The 21863-nt window shown below is 56.4% G+C and overlaps 2 protein-coding genes across 3 annotated transcripts; both read right to left on the reverse strand.

Moving 5' to 3' along the window:
* Positions 1 to 495: 495 nt before the first annotated feature.
* AIFM2 (apoptosis inducing factor mitochondria associated 2) lies at positions 496 to 4948 on the reverse strand. Its single transcript, XM_027720967.2, has 8 exons — positions 4609 to 4948; positions 3650 to 3765; positions 2827 to 2946; positions 2362 to 2454; positions 1987 to 2095; positions 1660 to 1812; positions 1140 to 1340; positions 496 to 947 (listed from the first exon to the last, which is right to left on the reverse strand). The coding sequence occupies exons 1-8, from the start codon at positions 4781 to 4783 to the stop codon at positions 793 to 795; spliced, it is 1122 nt and encodes a 373-aa protein (XP_027576768.1). The 5' UTR covers positions 4784 to 4948; the 3' UTR covers positions 496 to 792.
* A 7365-nt stretch (positions 4949 to 12313) lies between these two features.
* On the reverse strand, positions 12314 to 20885 carry CHST3 (carbohydrate sulfotransferase 3). 2 transcript variants are annotated; one of them, XM_027720965.2, is made up of 3 exons: positions 20785 to 20885; positions 14551 to 14764; positions 12314 to 14400 (listed from the first exon to the last, which is right to left on the reverse strand). In XM_027720965.2, the coding sequence occupies exons 2-3, from the start codon at positions 14685 to 14687 to the stop codon at positions 13170 to 13172; spliced, it is 1368 nt and encodes a 455-aa protein (XP_027576766.1). In that variant the 5' UTR covers positions 14688 to 14764; positions 20785 to 20885; the 3' UTR covers positions 12314 to 13169. The 2 variants fall into 2 exon arrangements, with proteins under 2 accessions (XP_027576766.1, XP_039237835.1); XM_039381901.1 differs by having other exon boundaries at positions 14551 to 14760; positions 20785 to 20792.
* Between the last annotated feature and the right edge of the window lie 978 nt (positions 20886 to 21863).

Below are 21863 nucleotides of genomic sequence, written 5' to 3' on the forward strand. Positions count from 1 at the left end.
TTTGTTCTGGAAATTTCTCACCTTAAAAAAAAAAAAAAAAAAGAAAGCAGCATCAACTCTAATTAAGTACTTGCTGTATCACAACAGCAGTTTTTCTGGCTGAAGTGTAATGCTATAAGTGACGTGATCAAAACATCTGTGGTGATTTTGACACAAAGCTGCATTAATACATTATATGCATTATATAGATATATTATAATATATATAATATATTATATATGTAATAATATAATAATATATAATATATATATAATATGTAATAATATAATAACATATTATTATAGGAATATATATATATATTCCTGTCGAATCCCAGGATTACATTAGCCCCTCCCAGGTTTTAGGCAGGCTTTTCCCTGGCAGCACTGAGAGCCATTCTCCCTGCATGCTGCAGGACAGATTCCAGATCTGTAAGAGGCAGGTACTTTTTAGAAGAGCAAGAATAGAGAAAGCCAGGGAAAAAAGAAAACCCACATAACAAATAAAACACAGAGATTCTGAAAACCACAGTGTTTATTGTTACAAATCAAGGTAAGCCAAGCTTCTTGCTCAGAGATATCTCAGCAGGGGAGTAAAAGAGACATTCCTTCCCTGGTTTTTATCATGGGAACTTCTGTGCAAATTGTTTGGGAAGTGCTTCGTTCCCCTTTAGAGCAAGGCAGGGCGCTCTGTTAATGTGGCACGGGTGGTCGAGGAGGTGCTGCAGGAGACAGCACCAGCCAGTCCAAGCAACAGGAGTGCACCTCACCCTCCAGTGGCTGTTTTCCTTGCTGGCTTGTTCCTGGTGTCCTCCTAAGAGGGCATTGTCTGTCCCATTGCCTTCCAGCTCTTGGAGACGCACAGGTCCCGGCTCTTGGCAATGGTCACCAAGAGACGTCCCACGTAGTACCCGTTCACCTGGCCCACACCATCGTTCCTGCCCATGGACAGCAGGAATGATAGTGACCCTGGAAAGAAGATGTAGAGGCTTAAGTTAAGCAACTGCTGTCCAGATTCGCTGCACCCATGTGGAACAGCTCTCGACACAGCTATGGTTAGTGATCAGTGTCCTCTGATCAGTGTCCTATGCAAGTTGAACAGCTGTTCCTTGCAGCAAAGCAGCCCAACACCTAAGGCCAGGAGCTAGGAGATGACCTTACCTGGCTCGTAGGTTTTAAGAGGCTTCTGTGTGAGGCTGTTGATGATGTTTGTCACCACGATGTTGGCGTGGAGCCCGGCATGGTAGGCCATCTTGGGCTCTTTGAGATCTGCACAGTCTCCAATGGCGTAGATGTTCTCATAGCCTTCCACCTGGAGGTGCTTGTTCACTTTCAAAGCACCATTACTTGCCATTTTGTCACCTGTTTTGCCAAACAGCAGGTTTTTATAAGCAGCTTTGTGTTGCTTCTTGTGGCCCAAGACTCCAAAATGCTGCTGATGTTATTGACACAAAGTAAGGAGCTGGCTTTTCACCCTCTTTTCTATGTGTCAGGGAAGAGATGCTTTTTGCCTTGCTGTGGTTAATCATTGCAGTCTCATGCAGTGCATCATCCTTTGATATTTCAGTAGAATATCCCCTGCTGGTCGTATACAGTTCATTCCTAACCTCACACCCCTCAAGCAAAAGACACTGAAGAGCTGTGCTGGTTCCCCCACCCAGTGTTTTTTTTTTTCACTTACCAAATGCAGCAGCATACGCTGAAGAGTTAATCTTTATCCCCGTGCACAGCACCACCATGTCAGCAACCACCTCGGTGCCCTTTTCTGTCCTCACCACCATGTCCTTCTGGAACTGGTTTGGCGTGAGGTTTTCCACATCCCTGACCCTTTCACCTGTTGCAACAGAGAGTCCTGGGTCACAAACCTTTGCTAAGCTGCCGTTTCCAGCTAGCACAGAGGAACAGGAATCCAAGGGAGTCACACTTTGTCAGAAAGAGGACATCAGGAGATGCTTTGGCTAAAGGAAGAGCAGCCCATAGATCCTCAGAGGCATTGTTAAGTACGTACTTAGCAGGAGCCGCACTCCTTTCCTGAGGAGAATCTCCTTGACCTCCTGACGGACGCTGGCAAGCAGCTCCACATCAGCCAGGGCAGGTTTGGAGTGCATGAGGATGACCTGTTGGGGACAGAACAGCAAACGGGGACACAGGAGTGGGACAGGACTCACTACATGCCATGTGGGAGCAGCTGTAGCTGGCTTCCCCCTCCCTGCAAGGAGAGTGAGCCAAGGAGAGGCTTTTAGTGCCAGTTGCTGCTGGTGGCAGGCCAGAGGGTGCTCTCAGTAACTCCTGATGTGCAGTCATCTTGGATACCTCCAGCAGCACCATCACAGAACAGTCTCAGAGAACAGGATGAAGTTCTTTGTAACCGAGATGCTCCTACCTCTTTGGCTGGGTACTCCGTTTTGATCTCAGCAGCCATCTCAGCTCCAGCAGAACCACCTCCCACTACCAGGATGCGCCCAGATTTCTCAACCTTGAAGAGGCAACTCGTGTTAAATAGAACTGCAAAAGGTCTGGTGCCTTCAGCCACTCTGTGAACGTTCTGAGGCGCAGCACAGGCCCAACAGCAACAAACCACTTAGTTCGTTAAGAGGAAACAAAAAGCGAGAACCCCGTGCTCTCCTCCTGCCTGCACTGTAACACTGTTGAGCATTTCAGGTTTCCCCTTGCGCAGAATGCTAGACAAGCCTTGATGAGCTCCTTGTCCTGGCCTGTCCCTATAGGCATTTTATTGTGGCCTCTTGTTCTAGGACACAGATGGCTACAGATATCCACAGTGCTGCCTGGGACAGGTAGGCTGAACAAAGGCAGGCAGCACCTACTAGGAAATAAGTTGATTCCTCACCTCTTTAACCATGTCTTCATAGGTCTGGATGGCGCTTTCCATGTCAATAACTTTGTTGAACTTGCCAGGGAAGGGCCCATCACTGCCTGTTGCAAGAATGAGATGGGAGTAGTGAAGCTCCTGGGAGGGGAGAAAGTGGAATGGGACGTTAGACCTCTTGAAAACGGAGCCTAGGACACAGTGGTTGCCTCCTAGGCTCTAGTCACTCATTGCCTCTTCTCCAGCCCTTCCTGGTAACTAGGAAAGTGCTTGTTATTGTCAGGAAGTGACTTTAGGAGGAGACCTGGTCCAGGTGACACCAAGTAACTGCCGTTCTCAGGGTCTGAGAGAAGCACCATTCAGGTGAGCTGAGAGCTTTAAAGAAATTACCATAAGTTTACAGGGTAAAGTTATGTTTATTTTACACTTTGTGTTTAACTTATGTGTTATTTATGCTGGACGGTCACAGCTGGCTCCAGAGCATAGCATCTCTCCTTCACCCTCTTCTGAACAGAGGTGGGATGCTCTGGCTGGAAAGAGTGACTGGAGCTGCTGCCCTTGTCTCTTCCTGCAGTTAAATTAGGGTCTGAGCTCCAGGGTTAACTGCTGAGCTCTAAATCCAGCTCTAAGAATAAAAGCTCGTCTGAGCAGGAGATGGGATGGGGTATTTACTGCACACCCACATCCCACACAGCTCTAGGCCACTCAGCTTGGCTGGAAGGGATGGTGCCATGCAGGGAATGACGGGGGCTGTTGCCCTGCTCCTCAGGATGGTGAAAACACCACCTGACTCTCTGCACTAGCAGGTGATCCCATAAGGCAGCCAGGTCATTGCAACACCCACCTCACCGTCACCGAGCAGGACTTGTTGCCTCCCAGGGTCTATGCCCACAACCTTGCCTTGTCGGAAGCTGTCCCCAAAAGTGATGGAGTAGGAGATGAAAGTCTTCTTGGCAAATCCTGTGGTAAGAGGAGACAGCAGAGAAGAGCTCTCCCTCAGTGGAGGCTAAACCCCTCCTCCCTTCTGCCCTCATGCCATCCTTGCTCAGACAAAAGCACAGCATATACCTGGGACCCTGGGTTGTGCTGTGTGCTATCTCTGCCCAGCAATGAGCTCCAGGACCTTGGCCTCCTGGTGATAAGATCAGCTCCTCAGGTGATGCCCTTGCTTTGTCTCTGCTCCCCATATCTCCTGTACTGGTTTGCCAGTAAGTGCTTCTGCGGTCTCAGGAATTTTGGGCTGGGTGTCAGAGGCTTTTTTCATGTTATCTGCCTCTCAGACCAAGTTTTTGCCATCCTTTTGATGCTTGTTCACAGCCTTGAACATGAGATTTTCCCCCTAAACCCCAGTGGCTGGAGAAATGGGGTTAGCCCAGCCTCCCAAGTGAGATTCCAGACAAGCCTGAGTAGCTCTCCAACATGATTTCATCATCCAGGGCCTCACTGCTGAGCTGCTCGACATCTCAAGGGCCAGATACAGAGAGTGATTCATTCAGCCCTTCCAGCTGCTGCTGCTTTTAGCTTAGTCACCTACTAAACTCTTGAAATAAACACAAAGGGATCGTCTGAATAGTTTTTGCCCAGTTTTCCCGGCGGATCTGCAATTAAGTTAACACAGACGGGCCGTGGGTCCTCCCGGAGCCAAGTACTTGTTTTCCAGACGGAAAACATCAAGCCTCTCAGCTCGGCGGGGGCGGAGGAGGCAGTGCGAGCACCCCGTTCCCTGCCGCTCGAGGGTAGCTCCGCAGCCCCCGGTGGGACAGGGGAGCTGCCGCGGGGGTCCGGGGTGGGCTGAGCCCTTACCGCTCTCCACGGCGGCCCGGAGCGCGGCCACGTTGTGGTGGAAAGCATCCCTCACGTCCACCAGCACGAAGGGCACGGCCCAGGACTTGAGCAGGCTGGCGGCCGCCGTCCCCCCGAAGCCGCCCCCGACCACGACCACCCGCACGGAGTCGTCCAGGGACAGGCGGGACCCCATCGCGGGCAGGGCAGCGCCGGGCTCTGCGGGAGCGGAGCGCAGGAGCGGAGCGCAGGGGTTGTCCCGGGGGGAACACGGCCTTCCCGGGCGGAGCTGCGGGGCGGAGCCGGGCTCCCGGGCGCTGAGCCCGGCCTCCAAACCTTGGCTCAGCCGGGCGGGGGGTGCCCTGCCAGGCGAGTGCCGGAGTCCCGAGAGCAGAGCGCTTCACCTTCCACCTGCCTGAAGTGTTCCCCCCCCCCCGTACATCCCCCACGCGACAAAGGGAGCAACGATCTCACAAACCAAGGGCTGTGTTCTTAAATTCGTAAGTCTGCAGGCCGGGTGAATAGCGTGGCAGAGGATGTCTCACTCCATCTGGAAAAATAACCCCTTGGAGAGGAGATTGACGATCACAGAATCACAGAATCAATGAGGTGGGAAAAGACCTCTGAGATCATTGAGTCCAGCCTATGACTGAACACCAGTATGTCAACTAAACCATGGCACTAAGTGCCATGTCCAGCCTTTCCTTAAGCACCTTCAGGGGCGCTGATTCCACCACCTCCTTGGGCAGCACCTTCCAGTGTCTAATCACTCCTTCTGTGAAGAAATTCTTCCTGACGTCCAACCTAAACACAGATGTATCTGCTCTGAGTGGAGCAGGGGAGAGGGCTGTGCAAGAGGGATGGAGGGGAGATCACAGAATCACAAAATAGGGAAGGGACCTTAAAGACCATCTAGTTGTAACTCCCCATGGGCAGGGACACAAGATGAGCTCAGCATCACCACGGTGGAGATAGTGGGATGTAAGGAGGAGCAGGGAAGGGCTCAGGAGGTAGCAAAGGCCCCTGCAGAAGGGGAGCAGGGAGTGGAGAAGGTTGACAGTAAAACGTCCAGATCGTAAAATGTCCGCAGCACGGAAGTTTCCCTGAAGACTTTCGGCTCCTGTGGCATTCCGGATAAATATAGCTGCTGGCCATGTGGATAAATATAGCTGCTGTGCACACTGAGGTGCTGTGCACACTGGGCCGCCCTCGCGCTCCCTCGCTCCTCATCCTCCTTCAGTGAACCACAGCCCGCTGTGCCAAACCCCTTCCCAACGGGGTCCCCAGCAAAACTCCCCACCCTACCTCGCGGGAGGGAGACGACGAAGGAATTCGCATCTCTTCCCGGGAAAGCAGGGCCTGAACTCAGGATTGCCGCCAGAGGGTGCAGCCGGCTCGGCCGTGGGGACACGGGACGCGGGGGTCCCAGTCCAGGGCACTCTCCCCTCGGCCGCAGGAGAGGCTCGGGGCTGGGGAAGGAGGGTGACAAAAGGGTGGAAAGAAGCGGGGGACGTTCCTGAATCCCACACTGTTCAGCCTGGAAGAGAGTTGGAAGGAAAGGGATAGAACAGCAGACAATAAAGGTGGAGGGGAGGAAGGTCCTTGGTGGGAAAGCCCACGGCTCTGCTGAAATACGCCCAGGGCAGGTTGGTGCTGTTTGTTACACAGGACTCGGCTGGAAATGCTGAAGTTTTCAATGGTAGAAAAATCATTTTGATTAATGCATGCAATATAAACCCTCCAGAGCTGCTAAACATCGAGGCATCTGTCCTGGCCAGGAAATCCAGGAACTGTGAATGTCCAGAGGCTGGGAAGTATCCCCAGGGTAACAGTGCTCCAGATCTGCTCCCTGTCCTCTCTTCTGGTACTGGCTACCAGGTACCATGGTACCTCTGCGAGGAGGCTGCTGGAAGAGCCTGGCAATGGCCAGCTTTGGGAAAGCACCATTCAATGCAAAAATTGTAAAAAAACAAACCTGCCTCCATTTCTAAAGGGATGAACTCTGGAATCAAAACCTGGTTTAAGCTCTTCCCTCAAATTACATGAGCTGGCTTGTTTGGCACCTGGTGTGTGTGAACCCATCCCATCCTGGCAGGGTTGTTCTTACCTCCATAACTCCCCTGGCTCTTTATCCTGTGGAGCAAAGCTGGATCAAAGGCCCATTCTAAACAGATGAGGATGCTGAGGATGAGTCACCACTTTCCATGTGCTGCTGCCCTCTCCCCTAGGCACCCTTGTGCCTAGCTCTGGCTTTTCCAGAGGCAGTTTTGGGCTTTTCATGCCAGGCATTTGCACATATTTTACAGCACATACCCACTGCTGAGAGCAGTAGATTACTCCAGCAGTATTCCCCTGATTTCCCCTATCCCCTGGTGTGATCAGGCTGGACACCAGAAGATCAGGGAAACCTTTCAAAAAAAGGGGGGAAATATCTGGACCAGTGAGTTGGAGATGCACCAACAAAGGAAGAAAAGGCCAGTGCCAAAAAGGGTGCCCAAGGCAAGCAGGGAGGGTAAAAGGAGACATTATGAAAACCTCACATCCAGCCCCAGGCAAACAGGAAGAAATTCTGAGTGCCCAAGGCTGCTGCTTGGGTTTGGCAGAGGGGATGTTTTGATGATATTTCTCCGGCTGGCTGCAGGCAGATGGCTGAGGTGAAAGCTGCCCAGCCTCAGAGAGGGGTTTGCCTTCTGCTGGTGATCTGTGGGGCAGGGGCAGGCAGAAGGCCAGGAGCAGCAATCAGGCTCCCTGGGCTTTTCCTCACAGCTGCCCTGTGGACTGAACGCTCCCTGTGGGATGGCAGGGATCCAGTGGGAAGGAAGAGGTGTAGGGAAGGGGCTCTGCCACTCTGAGACAGGCAGCGTGGGTACATATATGTATCCTCTCCTCATCGGGTTTAATGCAACATCAGCCAGAGCTAATAATCCCTCCGAGTATGACTAATCCAAGGATGGGTACAAAGCTGCTGTGTGGGGAGACCTTACAATCCCACAAGTGTCCCTGCTCTGCACTCACCTGAACCCCCCCTAAGCCAGGGCCTCCTTGTCCTGCCCACCACGAGCACCAGGGCATGTAACTTTGCAATAGCCCAGATAGGCTGGAAGAAGGATAACATCCTTCCCTTCACCCTCCTCTGGAGAGTTGTTATCCTACCTGGGCCAGGCTGAAGGCCCCATCCCAGCTGGTCAAGCCTGAGCTGCTGGAGACACTGTTATTGGCTCACAGCCATCTCTGCAAACCCCCAGATACTCTCCTGTATCAGCAGCCTCACACAGCACATTCCCTCTGCCCGCAGACGTGTCCTGCACATTGTCCTGCGACAGCCGCAGCGGCACCAGCGTGGCTGCAGCGCTTGAGGCTGTGCTTCAGTGAAAGGGGGATCTTGAGTCTCCCAGGGATGAGGGATTGCTCTAGGCAAACTGCTTTGCCTCTCCTTGGCACCCGCCCCACAGCTCCCCCTTTTTCCTGGGCGATCTGCTCCCCCCCCCATTGCCTCAGGGATCTCTGCTGCAGCCGAGGTGGAACCGTGTCAGTTCAGGGCAAAGAATCGCCTGGAAAAAACAATTCAGGTTGTTCCTGGCTGCTTCTAAACATCGACACTGGCCATTTTATACTTTATAAATATATAAAAATCTACTTTTAGCAGATATCAACAAGGTCCTGTTTTATTTATTCTCTTCCCAACAAACCTCATTTCTCATTTTCAGTTTTTCAATGACACTGGCTTGGGAAGACAAGCTGCTTCTCATGGGCCATAGCACCAAAATCACCTTATTTTGGTCAGACCGGACCAGTCACTCGTATTTATAGGCAGCGCCTCTGTACGTGCCAGCCCGTAAACTGGTGGCAAATCCCATCCAGGAAAGGGATTCAGGAAGAGCCCAAAGGTGAAATGCAATGGTCTCTGTGGTTCAGGTGATCTTTGTATCCATAAGAGGAGCCATACAGAGCTGGTAGCAGGGTTCCAGTCCATCCCAGGGCCGTGCCATGGCTCTGTTCTCCCTGTTCCTGGGATGGCAGCAGACTCTGTGCCAAGGTGCTCTCCAGCTCCTCTTTCCCTGCATTGCAGTGGGATGAGTTTGCCAGGCTCAGTGTGCTGTGGTGATGGCTTTGTCTTACCTGCCATTGGCACCTACAAACTGGGGCTCTTGAGAGGCTCATCCCAAGGCAGGTTTTGGGGAGCCAGGGACGGCCAGGTTCCTGTCAGCCCCCAGCATGGGATGAGCAGGGGCAGAGCCAGGGCTGTTCTTCCCCTTGGAGGAAACCCCAGCTCAAACAGCTCCAGCAACTGCCTTGGGGTTTCGTGCCATGCAAGTCTTCCCTACCCCTCCAGAGCCAGGTGTGGGAATTTTACAGAAATGCCATTTTGTGGATATTCATCCCTTGTTGTGCTGTGATCCAGGCAGGTGCAACAAAGAGCTTTATCAGGTCAGCTGCCTGGCTGCAAGGATTGTGGGGATCTCTCTGGAAACACTCTGCTCCTGCAGCAGAGGAGCCCATGGACTGACAGTGTGGTGACACCTTTCTTTTATGGGACAACATGGTTTGCAGCACTAATCCTTGTGGGGTGGTAGAGAAGCATAAAGGAAGTCAGCAGTTGGGTTTTCCTAGAGAAATGGGAGAGGGCTCGGGCAAGTTCCTTTGCTCTCAGGGCAGATTTTGGGAAAGAACAGCTTTCACCCGTGAATTGTGAGGAATTTTCTCCTCCCTGCCCCCCAGATTTCATTACAGTGAGAGCACAGCGTAGAATAAAACTGTGTCCTTAAAAAAATCAGCCTCGAAGACAGGCAGCCTTTGTCCGAAGGTGTAATTACAGGATAAATATGGGATGCAGACCAAGAAATGCAGTCTGGTCAGGCATGCAGTCTCTTAGAAAAACACAACAGAAAACAAGGCTGTCATTTAATACTGAAATATCCACGTGTGCTGCAGCCCTCACAGGGTCCCTCGCTGGCCCACGGGTCTCCCCACTGACCCGGCATTTGGCTGTGAAGCTGAAGCCTGGACCAGCTCCCTGTGGGAACTGCACCGAGCCCTGTGATGGACTGGAAGAGGGCAGGGAGGATGGGTTTCCTTCCCTCCAGCCCCTGTGCACAAATCCCATCTGATAGCGCTGCGAGGAGACACGAGGGATTAGCTCATCCGATCCCATTAAATGGAGCAGGAGCAGGCGAGGAGAAGGGAATGGGGGGTCAGGACAACAGCAGAGCAGCCACAACTTCTGATGTTCGGGACAAACCTCATGCCAAGCTGGAAAAAGGCCTTTTTGTGGATTTCTGTGGGCCAACCTGGAGGCTTTGCTTTGTGGCCCAGCAGGGGCACCTGGGTATTAAACTGAGGGGCATCTAAGGTGGCATTTCAGAGACTTGCCCACCTTGACAACTCTCTTCCTTGGCAATGGCAGCTTCTGCCTCAAGCAAGAACTGCCTCTCCATGGCAAGCCCAGCCATGCCATCACAGCCACTCCTGAGTGCTCCAAGAAGGAGGCATAGAAACAGCAGGATGTACCTGCTGTCCAAAGTCAACTCTGGATTAGACCAGTGAGGGAAGCATTACCCTAGAAAGATCCCATTGACAGGGGAACATTGAGAGCACATCCATCGTTTATTAAAGCTCTCATTGTTGCTACATCATTTTGTGTCACCTGCAATGACCCTCAGGAGAAGCAGTTTTGGCTGGTGGCCCTGTCCCACAGGGCACGAGTCCCCTTGCTGCTCTTGGGCTTCTTGCAGAAAGGGTCTCTCTGGTGACAATAAGCATTACCACAGTGTGGTCAATTCCCCACAAAGCACAGCTGTGGCAGAGGCAGTATAGCTGCAGGTTGTTGAAAGGGTGGGAAACAGGGTGCTTACTTTAAGGCAAGCCTGAGCCTTTCAGGTGTGTTTTATTTCTGCAGGCTTAAATCCCTGGAAAAGAGGATGGTTTGGGTTTTTTTGGCATTGGTGTGGATGGTGAAAGGGTAAGGCTGCATTTGTTGCAGCTCCTGTTGTGGGCTTCCTGCATGGTTTGTCTGGATGCAGGTATGTCCTTGCTCTAAGGCTTTGTCTCTTGCCGTGGCTTTCCCAAGGCATGCTTTTCCTCCCAAATCCATGCCTGTCCTCCTCTAGGGAAAGAGCAGGGCAAGGCCTGGCAGCAGCCAGAGCGGAGTGAGCGGGAGATCCCTCTCCTAGCGGGACAAACCTCCCCCTAGTCGGCACAGGGGGAATTCAGCTGCTCTGGTCTCGGAAGGAGCCGCGTGTCCCCCGTGGCTTCCCGATGTGCCTGGCACCGGGCGGGAGTCTCGGCTCCGCGGGTTTAATGGGAGCAATTAGCCCCGCGGAAATCTGCATGGGTCGGGGGCGTGTTTTTTCTCTGTCCTGTGACGTTTTTGACGGGAAGCTGGAGGGTGTCCAGGAATAAATGCTCGTGCTTGGCTAGAAATGACAGGCTGGAGCCAGCCGGGGCTGAGGCAGCCCAGGTGAGAATGGTTGGTTGTCACTGTCCCCTCTTGGCCTCAGCTCAGCCCAGCACCCGGTTCCCTCGACACTTGCTTTGTATTTCCCTTGTTTGCTTGTCCTTGCCCCTGAACCTGGATTTCCCCAAGTTCCGAAGCACCGCCTGCACGCTGGATGGGAGGGGGATGCTGAGCACCCTTTGCATCCCTTCCCCGGCTGTTGGCAGCTCAGTAGCTATTCACCCCTTGTGCTGTTTTACAAACGATTAACTTAAATTTTATTTTCTCTGCAAAAGCCAACTTAACGGTACTTTTCCAGAGACATTTGCCCGTGACCCGGGTCCGGCCGCGTTCCCCCCAACGCTGGCTGAGCTCTGTGAGCTTTTCCCAGCGCGCAGCTGCGGAATATCCATCCGACCTCAGTGACCCTGCTGCTTTCCCAGCAGGAAGCCTCCAAACAAAACCCGATTCACTCAGCAAACCCAAGGCTGCTTGTGATGCCGAGAGCTGCGTGTGAGGCAGGGAGGGGGCTGACGCTTTCCACCGCCTGTAAGCGATGCGGGTGCGCCAAAAAGTGCCAGTTTTTGCACCCTGTCCCCATCCAGCCTGTGTCGAGCGCCCTGAATTCACACCTTGAGGCCAGATGATGCCCGGCCCCGCTCGGAAAACCTCCGCTGCCGGGGCGGGCGGGTGGCTGCGCAGGGCTCCGGCGCGGCTGCTCCCCGCCGGCCGGCCCCGCGCTCCTCAATGCCGCCTCTGTTCTCCCTCCGGCGTCAAAAACGCAGCTTTTGTGAGCTCAGCCCAGCCGCAGCCCGTCGCTGGAGCCCCAGCACGCTCCTCTCAGCCGGCAGAAGCACAGCCCAGCTGTACCCAGCCGCCGCCTCGTTTTATTTATTTATTTTTGCTTTTGGCCAACAGCTCCAGTTGGGGAGAGGGGACGTGTGGCTGCTGGGAGCCCTTGAGGCTCTTCAGCAAGTCTTAGGTGGAGGCAACCCCCCTCCTCCACCGAAACGCCTGGCTTCTCCCTCAGGTGGCTGTTGTAACCTAAAATACATGGGGGAGAAAAAGGATGTGCTGCAGAGAGAGCTAAAAATAGGCATTTTAATTAATGAAATGTGAATTGGATGGGGTAGCTCGGCGCCGGGTGAACGTCTGCACGTGGCAAACACCCTGAAACTCCCTGGGCCTCCACCAGGTTTGGTCACTCACCAGTGCTATTGGCCTATATTTCTGGGGCTCCCCCTGGGACAGGGGAAACCCACCAATGCTAAGGAGACAGGAGAGGCTCTGAGCTCTGTGCTGATGTTTTTGTTTTTAATCAAGTAAGTCCGACCATCTTTCAGCACCGCCAAAGTTCGCAGTTGCTTCCGCGCGGGGCTTGGGGGATTTACAGCCCATCGGTCCCTGGGGGCTCTCCCAGGATCATACAGCAGGACACGTGTTGGTCTCCAGCCAAAATGGGACCTCCCTTCTGGGTGTCTCCCTGTTTCTTTGTGGTATGTTGTGCTGCTCTGATTTTTGGGCTTAGCTCTTTGACTAGCCTCCCCCTCCTTTTCACAAAATAAATAAATAAATTCTCCTGGTATGCAAATACACAGGGGAAAAAAGGAAAAAAACCCAAACCTCCCAAACCAAGTTTGAAGAGCACCAAACCACAAAGTCACCTCATTTTGTTGCAGCCCAAGTGCCGTCCAGGGCTCTGTGGGCAGTTCCCAGTCTGTGCTGGTGTATGAAGGCACAAAACCAGTAAGGCCTCTGAGGTCTGTGTCTTTGCTGGCACCACAGCGATCTTGTCCCTGCCCTGTTCCAGCTGGGACAGGGAGTGGCAATGCAGAGGTGCTTGGTCCTGTCACCCTCAGCTTGCCCTCACCCTCCTCTTCCTCGGTGCAGCTCCCAGGCTGGGGAGGTGGCCCTGGTGCCGAACCCACCGCCCCTCACCCTTGCCTTTTCCCCGTTCCCGGGAAAATTGTGTAATTCAGGCTCTGCAGGACTCTGGGGTCAGCTCTGCCAGGGTGCTCCAGCTCCTGGGGCTGCCATGTGGCAGCAGCCAGGAGCATTTTCAGGAGCAGGGACCCCCAGGTCGTCTCCGGACCGGCCGGGAGCAGGGCCGCAGCCCCTCGTTCTGCCCCGCCGCCGTCCCCCGGTGCTGTTACGTGATCCAGGAGGGCTGTGCCTCCTCCAGCAGGCTGAAGGAGCGGTTGGCCAGCTCGGCGGGGCTGTTGGCCAGTTTGTAGCCAAAGAGCTGCATGGCCGGGGCGCAGGCGTCCTGCACCACCTGCGCCAGCTTGAAGGGCATGCTGAACCGCCACTTCTCGAACTGCTCAGAGGAGTTCTTGCACGTGGAGTAGACGCCATTGCCATCATGGGGCGCCTGTGTGTTCTTGCCAATCCACTCCTCCACCTGGGGGGTGAGGGGCAGCCCGGCGAAGCGGTACATCTCCTCTGCCTTCGGCAGGGGTGCCCGCGCCACGTCCTCGTAGCGCACCAGCATGTACCGGCCCCGCAGCCAGCCCGGCCGCCGCAGCCCCAGCTCGGCCGACGCGCGGATGCTCTCGCAGTTGCCCCGCAGCCGCTGCACCTCCTCCTCGTGCAGGGGAGCCTCCCCTTCGGATGCCCACTTCTTCCAGGTCTCGTACTTGCCCGAGAAGGCCACCATGCGGGAGGCCAGGACGGCCCGGGGGTCCCGCACCAGCTGGATGATGCGCAGGTCCAGACGAGGGTCCTCCACCAGTGGCTGCAGAAACTCCAGCTGGCGGACGCGCACCGTCTTCAGGGCCACGTGCTGCTTGCGCCGGCACGCCTCGGTGGCCAGGGTGATGTTGAGGGGGCCGCAGCGCCTGTTCTTGCAGTAGTACTTCTCAAAGACCTTCTTGGCGCTGGGCGTGCAGACAGGGTCCTCGCAGAGCGAGCGGCTGGAGCCCCGCCGAAACAGGAAGGGCGTCAGATGGCCCTCAGGCGCTGGTGAGATGAAGTTCTCCAAGATGTAGAGGTCGCAGAGGAGGAGCTGCTTGAGGACATCTCGGTAAACCAACGCCGAGCCCACGGCACTGGCTCCCCCTGGCAGGAAGGTCACCGTCTTCTCGACATGCCAGAGGGGCTCAAAGAGGTAGAAGATGCTGCCTTGCTGGTTGAAGAACTCCCCCACGAAGGAGGAGCCGGTGCGGGTGGTGGCCATCAGCAGGACGTGCCGCCGTGGCCCGGGGTCTCCATCCCCTGCCAGCTGCAGGGTGAGGTTGTGCAGGTGGGACCTCAGCTGGGAGAAGGCGGCATCCAGCTCCTGCAGCGAGGCCAGTGAGCCGTTCTCGGCCGGTGCCAGGCTGACCTCTGTGCTGTTGGCCTCTGTCAGTGCCTGCGGGGACTGCTTCAGCTTGTCTGACACCCTGCGGGGAGACCCAGCCCAGCCTGGAGGAGAGCGGGACCACCCCTGCATCCCGGTGGGGGATTTGGGGGGCCCTTGCTGCACAGGAGCTTGGGATGTGGGGGAAAGAAAGGGTGAAAAATGCGGGGTGGCTCAGGTACCCGCTCCCTACCTGGAGATGAAGTTGTTCTCCTTCTCGATGATGACGAGGCTGACAACGAAGACCAGCAGGACGGCGTACTTGCTCCTCATCTTCAAGAAGTGCAGCAGCTCCCAGATATCCTGGGGTAAAGCGCGTCGGATCTCCATGGGGAGCACACACAGATCTCTCCTGTCTGCCGGGAAGGTGTCCTGGGCTAGGGCATCCTCTGTCTTGCCAGCCCTGCCTGGGGGGAGAAGAATGGTCAGCATGGTGGTGGTGGCTCCCTGCAGGCAGAGTCAGAAGCTGAACCTTTCCGAGAAAGGCTTGACAAGAGCAGTAAAAAAAGGGGAGCTCCTCCCTACTGCTTTATCCCACCCCTGAGGAGCAGCTGCATGAAGGCCCCATCAGCTGCTCCCCCTCCTTCCCAAAATACGTCTGCCCGACAGGACCCCTTCCCATTCCCACGCTTCCACTAGCCACCCCTGCGTGCCCTGGAACCCAATCCCTGCTGCCCTGACAGCTGCCTGCTCCCCACTGGCAAAACCTGCTGCCCACAGCGAGGGACCCGTCGGATCATCCCGGTCTGTGGCGCATTGTGGCTCCCAGCCTTTGGAAAGAGCTACTTTTGGGGACAGTTGGAAGCTCTGCCGTAGGGCCCCGGTGTGGGGCCGTGTGGCTTCTGCCTTCCCCCAGCACAGCAGCGGCAGCTGCTCAGTACCGAAAATGAAACCCAGAGAGTTTCCAGCAATGATGACGGGCCGGAAAACGCTGCTGCTGCCAGTCCCCTTCGGGGTGTAAAATGCTCTGGGTGGTGGTGGGATTTTGCCAAAAAGGAAAAAAAAACCTTGGTGTGGGATGCAAAACCAGGAGACTTGGCATCCCTGCCCAGCAGAAAAGATCCCCCTGCATCCTTCCTTTTCATCTTCCTCCCAGTGCTGAAATTGGGGTGTTGGTGGAAACCACTCTGCATTGCTGCAAATGCACACACCAGCTGGGATGTGGTGGAGATTTTGGGGGCCAAAGCTGCTGTTTGGAGCTCTGGGGCAGGTCCCCAGCATGTGTTGAGTGTGCACATTTACACTCCTAGGGCTCCTGTTCCCTGCCCGCTGGTTTGCATGCTCGGACAGCTGTGTGGGTGATGCCATTTGCTCGTCCTGCTTTCTTGGCCAGACTTTCAGTGACTCAGGGAAAGTCTATTTGGCTTTTGTTTCACTCTGCCAGCATGACTCCAGCAGCCTGTACCACCCCTGCTTTCTGGGGTGAAGGGGGGAGCCAGGCACAGCCCCATCTGTTGGGGAGCGCTGGGGTTTGCCAGAGGGGAGATGCCCCGGCCGAGCCGCGGTGCCCCCATCCCTCGGCAGGGTGTGGAGCAGGGAAGCCCTGCCAGGCATTGCATCACATCCCAACCTCCTCTGCATCGTGCTTGGCCAAAATGTGCTTTTTTTGGTGTTGCTCGCTCTACTTCCCTCCCACAGGGAAGGAGGGAACACGGGCAGGAGGGGAGGGATGTGCCCCGTGGCCAGGGCAACATCCAGACTGTCCGGTCCCCAGTTCTCCCTGTGTGAGGACCAGGAGTTTCCAGGCTTGAGCAAACCATTCAGCTCTCAGGGCTTGGCTTTCAGCCATCCCCTTCCCAGCAAAGGCTTCTAAAAAGAGACACCTGCACCCACGCATCCAGGAAACTCAGGATTCAGTGGGATGCAGGGACTCTGGAGAGCCATGGCAGCTCCCGAGTCCTCCCTCAGGGGCCCCCAGGCTTCCCCCTTCAGTGAGTGGCACCGACATCACCCAGCACGTGTGTGTGTGTGTGTGTGTGTGTGTGTGTGTGTGTGTGTGTGTGTGTGTGTGTGTGTGTGTGTGTGTGTGTTTAACAGCCCTGTTGGCTCAGTTTGTCAGCACACTGCTCCTCGGGGACAGGCCAGCAGCCAGGGCAGGTGCCTTTCACCGCGTAGCCCTCCGGGTCCCCCCTCCTCGGTCGTGCCCTTGTGATGACAGGACTTGTCGGAGTATTTGAGGAACCGAGGAAAGAAATCAAACATACAAAGCCCTCGGTGTGCGGCTGTGTCTCTCAGCCCCTGCCAGAGTTGCTGACTTGGCTGTGGCAAAGGACTTTTGGGTTTGTGGCATCCCAAGGGGCGGCGGTCCCCATCACTGCCCTCGCCTGGGGCTGGGGACAGTCCCCTTGCTGCCTGCAGCACGCAGGGGGATGCCATCATCCACCTCCTCAGACAAATCCATGGGCAAAGCCAGCCTGGGGTCTTCCCCCTCTAATGCTGCCAGCTGCCCGACCACAAATGAGCCACAGACCAAGAATTATTCACAGGGATGACACAGAGAGCCACGTCCAGCAGTGCTGGCAAAACCCTCATTCCCAGGCCTGGGGCAGACATAATTCATTAAATGAACAGCCGTCTGCAAACGTCCGGCCCAGGACCCGCGGGGCAGCAGCGACAGGCACAGGGGCCCTGTCAGGGCTGAACCGTGGGGCTGGGTACACGCAGGTGACCTGGCGAGGCTGGTGGGGGCTGCTTGGCATCCCAAAGCTCTTCCTCGCTGGGGCACAGCCTGGACGGGGCAGCATGCAAGCGACAAGCATCCCTTTGTGAGGGGGAACAGAGGGGCTCTGTGTGCCCCATGTTCTCCCCTCTGGGGCTCCGCTGGGATGGGAGGGATGAGGAGAACCATCAGGATGCTGCTGCCACGCCGGGGTGCCCCACCAGTGACTGCTCCACCGGTGTGAGCAGACAGACGGACGGATGGACATGGTCCCTGGTGATGGCAGGCAACTGCTCTCCTCTTGCTCTGCACATCCCAAAGCAAAGAGCAGTAATTTCCAGGAACTGAGGTGCCTCAGACAGCAGCACTCACAGGTCCTCAAGTGCTGCTCCCTGACTTATCCTTCAGGCTGGAAGTGCTTTTCATTTCAGCAGGGACTGCTACAATTCCCACTGCCAAGAGGATAAAGGATTTATGGATTTCCCAGCTGAGTCAAAGCCAGCATAGGGTTTTGGGTGGTGGTGGGGATTTTGTTCCCATGCAGAGCTGCCCAGGTGGGATCTGATACTACCAGCAAGTTACCCTAACCCTGCCACAGCAAGAAGGAAGGACTCGAATGGTAATGGAGACACCAAACCATTCCAGTCCGCTGGAGCAAGTCAGTTCATGGGATGGATGCTCCCAATGGTGGTGCAGGTCGGGTGAGCAGGGTAGTGTAACTCCAGAGCAAGGACAGCAAGGCCCGCGGGGAGAGGGAGGAGCAATGGGATGCTCTTGTCACCCTTCTGCAGAGCATTTTGCAGGACTGCCTGACTGGGAGAGAAGAGCAAGGGTTTTCGGCTTGGTTTTGGGCAAGGGAAGGTCTTCCACGAAGCCTTGGGGCTCTCATCCCCCTCCTCTGGCTGCCCTGAACCCACACCAGGTGAGCTCCAGGAAGGAAAGGTGCCTGTGGCTGGCAGGGGAAACCAGCTGGAGGTGAGACTGGATGAAGTCACATTTTCCTCTGGTGACTCAACAGGCAACAAGTGAACTTCAGATAAGGAGCGGCAATGAAGCACCTACATGCAAGTTCCCTCCCTGCCCCAGATCCCTCTGTCCATCCAGCCCCCATCTGCTCCCACGCAGAGCCCACAGGGAGCTGCAGCTGAGCTCACTGCCCCCTGCACTGCTGCTCAGAGTAATTCCCTCCACGATCCTTTGCTTCATCAGATTTCCAGCAGACACAAGGGCCAGCAAAACACAGGGGTGGAACAACAAAGAGATAAGGAGCATGGGCTTATCTGCTGTCTGCACTGCTCTTTGTCTGCAACCTGGGGAAAAAAAATCCTCTGTATTTACTCTATCAACTATTTCCGCTCCCAGCTTCCTCCCAAGGCTGGCTTTGGGAAACGTGCCACCGGAGCTTCCCACTTTGCTTTCATCTCCCAGCAATTTTCACCCCGGCCCTGGCTGTCCTCCAAGCCATGGCACAAGCACAGCACTGCTTCGGTTTGCCCTGCAGCGCATGTAAGGAGTCTGTCTGGACAGGTATTTTTTGGTTAAAAACATGTCTAGTCAAGCTAAAAAAAGGAAGGAGGGAGGGAAATGTCACCGCCTACGATGTTTATAAAGCAACCGAGAATAGCCACAGGCCTCATCAAATTGAAGCCTGGAAACTGCCCATCAGAGAAGAAAGTTTGGGACGGAAAGTCCTTCTGGCTGAGGTTACACTCAGGAGCAGCGGCAGCGGGTGTTGGTACAAACAGGCACCACTGACACAACTTTGTTTTCATTGCATGAGCTCTTAAACTCCAGATGCACAAGGTTGTCTCCTGTCCACTCTTTATTGTCCCACCCTGAGCTCGGGGGTGAACTAGATGAGCTGTCCTTGCTCCTCGTCTCCCAAGAAGCACTGAATCCCAGATGGGATTTAGAGGCAGGTGTTGGCACAGTAACGCCAGTGACAGGACCAGCACAGGCTTCGTGGCCAGGACAGACCAGTCTGGGCTCTCCCTCACCTTGGTGGTGTCCAAGAGAGGTGTTTTGTCCCAACCCAGCAGAGAGGAGAGCTGCTGCTCCTGCCCCCGGTGATTGTGATGGGAGACACAGAGGCATCTGTGCTGGGCATGGGGGAAGATGTGTGTCTGCCAGGCAGGGACCGGCCTCTGAGGTTGGATCTGGACCAGGAGGCAGTTGAAACACCTACCACCTTGAAGCCAGCTTGCTGGAAACCACAGGCACCTCTGGGGTGGGTTTTGCAAATACCACCTGCAGCAAAGGTGAGCGACTGAACGGCAGCTGAACGGGCCACTGAACGGGCCAAGCTGCCGGGCAGCAAGGGAGTCCGGAGCACAGGCCACCAAGGCGGGTGAGGGGCCTGCCCGACCCCGTGTGCCCGGCGCCGGCGGCACAATGCCGGCTGCTGTGCGTGCCGGCAGCCCCCGGCCACGCCGGCAACCGCAAGCGCGCGGTCCTGCCTCAATGAGCCCTTTCTCTGGGGCGCAGAGCCCACGGTCCCTCCCACCGCCCCGCGCTCCTTCTCCTCGCTGCTCCGCACTAGCCTGGAAGCTCCCCCGCCAAACCCACCCCAAACCCAGGGACACCGCTCCCTCTGTGCCCTGCTCCGTGTCCCTTTCACCCCGAGACAGGCGTCTGTAGCGCTCCCGGGACCTCTGGGAGGGACCGGCGGCAATAGATGTTTGCTGGGGGGAAATAGTGACCCGTGCCCGGGTCTTGTTGCGAAAATGAGTCGTACACTGAAGCAACATGGCAGATGTGGGAAAACTGCAGAGTTAAATCCCTGTCCCGGTGTGGTGGTGTGGAAAAAGAGACACTTTCCCCGAGGCAGCAAAGCCAGGCTCGGTGCAAAGGTAGTGGGGTGCGGGCAGCTCCCCCAGATGTGGGAGAGGCTACTGAAATCCCGGCAGGCTCTGAGTGGGGGCTCTGCTGGGGCGGTCTTTGTCATCCTAAGGTACCCCCATACCAGCCAGGTCCCCTCTGGGGCCGTGAGGATGTCGAAGCCCCAGCTCCGGCAGAAATGCCGCTGGCTCCTCGGTGCCGGGAGCCGGCCCGAGGGCCAGGGTGCCCCGGAGGCCCCGAGGCAGGAGGGGAAAGGGTGAGGACAACTTTCCAGTGCTCCCTGGTAGGGGCTGACAGGCCGGATGATGCAACTCCGGGATGGTTGTGAGAAAGTCTCCTTTTCCAAAGTCTCCTTCTGCCGCCCCAGCTGCGCTTCGCTCCGGACGGAGGCTCAGCGCTGCCGCCGCAGAGCTCGACTCTATCCCATTGATTGCATTTTTCCTGTTTTTCTTCCCCCGAAAGAAAGGCACGGGGAGAGCTGCTGGGGCAGTCGTGCTGGGAGGACGCTCTCTCGGAGGCAGGGCGCTGGGATCCGGCTGTCGGCCGAGGGGAGTGAGGGACGGAGGCAGCGCCGGCGCTGCCCCGCTGCGGGAGCGGGCGGCCGGGGCCCCGCACCGAGACAAAGGAGCGGCCGAGGCCGGAGGGCGCACAAAGGACCCAGCGGAGCCCGGGGCCGCCCCGCGGGGGGATGCGGCCGCCGAGCCCCCGGGCTCTCCGCCGGCCTCGCTCCCCCTGCCCGGGGGGGCTCGGGGCCGCGGCCCCTCCTCGCACGCCCAACTTCCCGCAACTCCCCGCCGCGCCGGGAAAGGCCCGACCCCCGCCGCCATCCTCCCCCCCCGCCCCGGGGCTCTCGCTGCCCATCGCCCCGGTCCCGGCCCCCGGCTGCGCTCCGGCCCCATCGGTCCCGCTCCCGGCTCCCGCCGCACCTACCGGCAGTGGCTCCGCGGGGCGAGCTCGCCCGGTCCTGCCGTGCGGGAGGAGGGACGGCAGAGGGTCCCCTGCTTTTCTTCACGGTGCTGTCATCCTCCCTCCCTCGTTCCCTCCCTCCCCTCTTCGCTCCCTCCTTCCTTCCTTCCTTCCTCCCTCCCGGTGTAGCGGCGGGGGGAGCGGTCCCGGCGCCTGGACGCGGGTCCCGGGGCGGAGCCGGGCAGGGTCCCCGGGCCAGCCCCCGCTGCCTCTCCGCTGTCCCCTCCCCGACACGCCACGCCGGGAAACCGGGAGTTGCCGGCCCTAGCCCCAGGATCGCTGGAAGGGACCGCCTGGCCGCTGGGGTGGGGAAGTGGGGGCCTGGAGCGCACAGACACCCCGCGAAACTGTCAAGACAAGATCCCTGCTGGGCACCACGGTGTGATCTGGGCTGCAGGCTCATGTCTAGTTCCCTGCCCAAAGCGGGATCACACTGGGGTGGTCAGGGCTTTATCCAGCAAACCTCCAAGGATGGATCCAGTATAACGTCTGCCTGCCCGCTGTCGTCCTGGAGAAAATGTTTCTCCTTATATCCACTCCAAATCTCTCCCAGTTTTCACCATCCCACCACGTGAGGAAGCTGGCTCCATCTCCATGACCACCTAGTGGGAAGGTTCCTCCTGCTTGTCCCCAGCCAAAACTGGCTCCAGGGTCAATAGCTTTTCCCCCAAACTCCACTTTCTCCCCATACAGGAGCTTGGGGGAAGTTGTCCCCACTGTGGTGTGCTGTGCCAGTGAGCTCATGTCTGTGTGCTCCAGGAGGGCAGGGAGTGAGAACATCCTACTGGAAACAGCTCAGGAGTTGGGGGACACTGGCTGTCACTGTCCCCGCAGGGCAGGCTAAGGGTTTGGAGCATTAAATTGTACAGAAACAGCTGTTTTGGTTTAAGTGCAGAAATTCATACGTACACACACTCCCTCAGAGCTCTGTAACATTAGATACTGAGGAGCTGAAAGACATCTGGCTCTTCAGGCAGGGAGAGATCCAAAAAACTAGTCCCCATAAAAACTTTCAGCCTTCTTTTGCATTCCTGGCATAGTTT

Source organism: Pipra filicauda, unplaced genomic scaffold, assembly GCF_003945595.2.
Source record: "Pipra filicauda isolate LSUMZ 115617 unplaced genomic scaffold, ASM394559v2 scaffold246_size1145428_pilon, whole genome shotgun sequence".
In the NCBI taxonomy this organism is placed as follows: Eukaryota; Metazoa; Chordata; class Aves; order Passeriformes; family Pipridae; genus Pipra; species Pipra filicauda.

Excerpts from the sequence above, each read along its gene's own strand:
- AIFM2 (XM_027720967.2), bottom strand. The coding sequence starts at position 4,783 with ATGGGGTCCCGCCTGTCCCTGGACGACTCCGTGCGGGTGGTCGTGGTC. Across the intron at positions 2,455-2,826 it reads ATGAAGACATGGTTAAAGAG|GTTGAGAAATCTGGGCGCAT; the intron begins GTGAGGAATCAA and ends TGCCTCTTCAAG. Across the intron at positions 1,341-1,659 it reads AGCGTATGCTGCTGCATTTG|GTGACAAAATGGCAAGTAAT; the intron begins GTAAGTGAAAAA and ends TTGGCAAAACAG.
- CHST3 (XM_027720965.2), bottom strand. The coding sequence starts at position 14,687 with ATGGAGATCCGACGCGCTTTACCCCAGGATATCTGGGAGCTGCTGCAC. Across the intron at positions 14,401-14,550 it reads GAGAACAACTTCATCTCCAG|GGTGTCAGACAAGCTGAAGC; the intron begins GTAGGGAGCGGG and ends GTCTCCCCGCAG.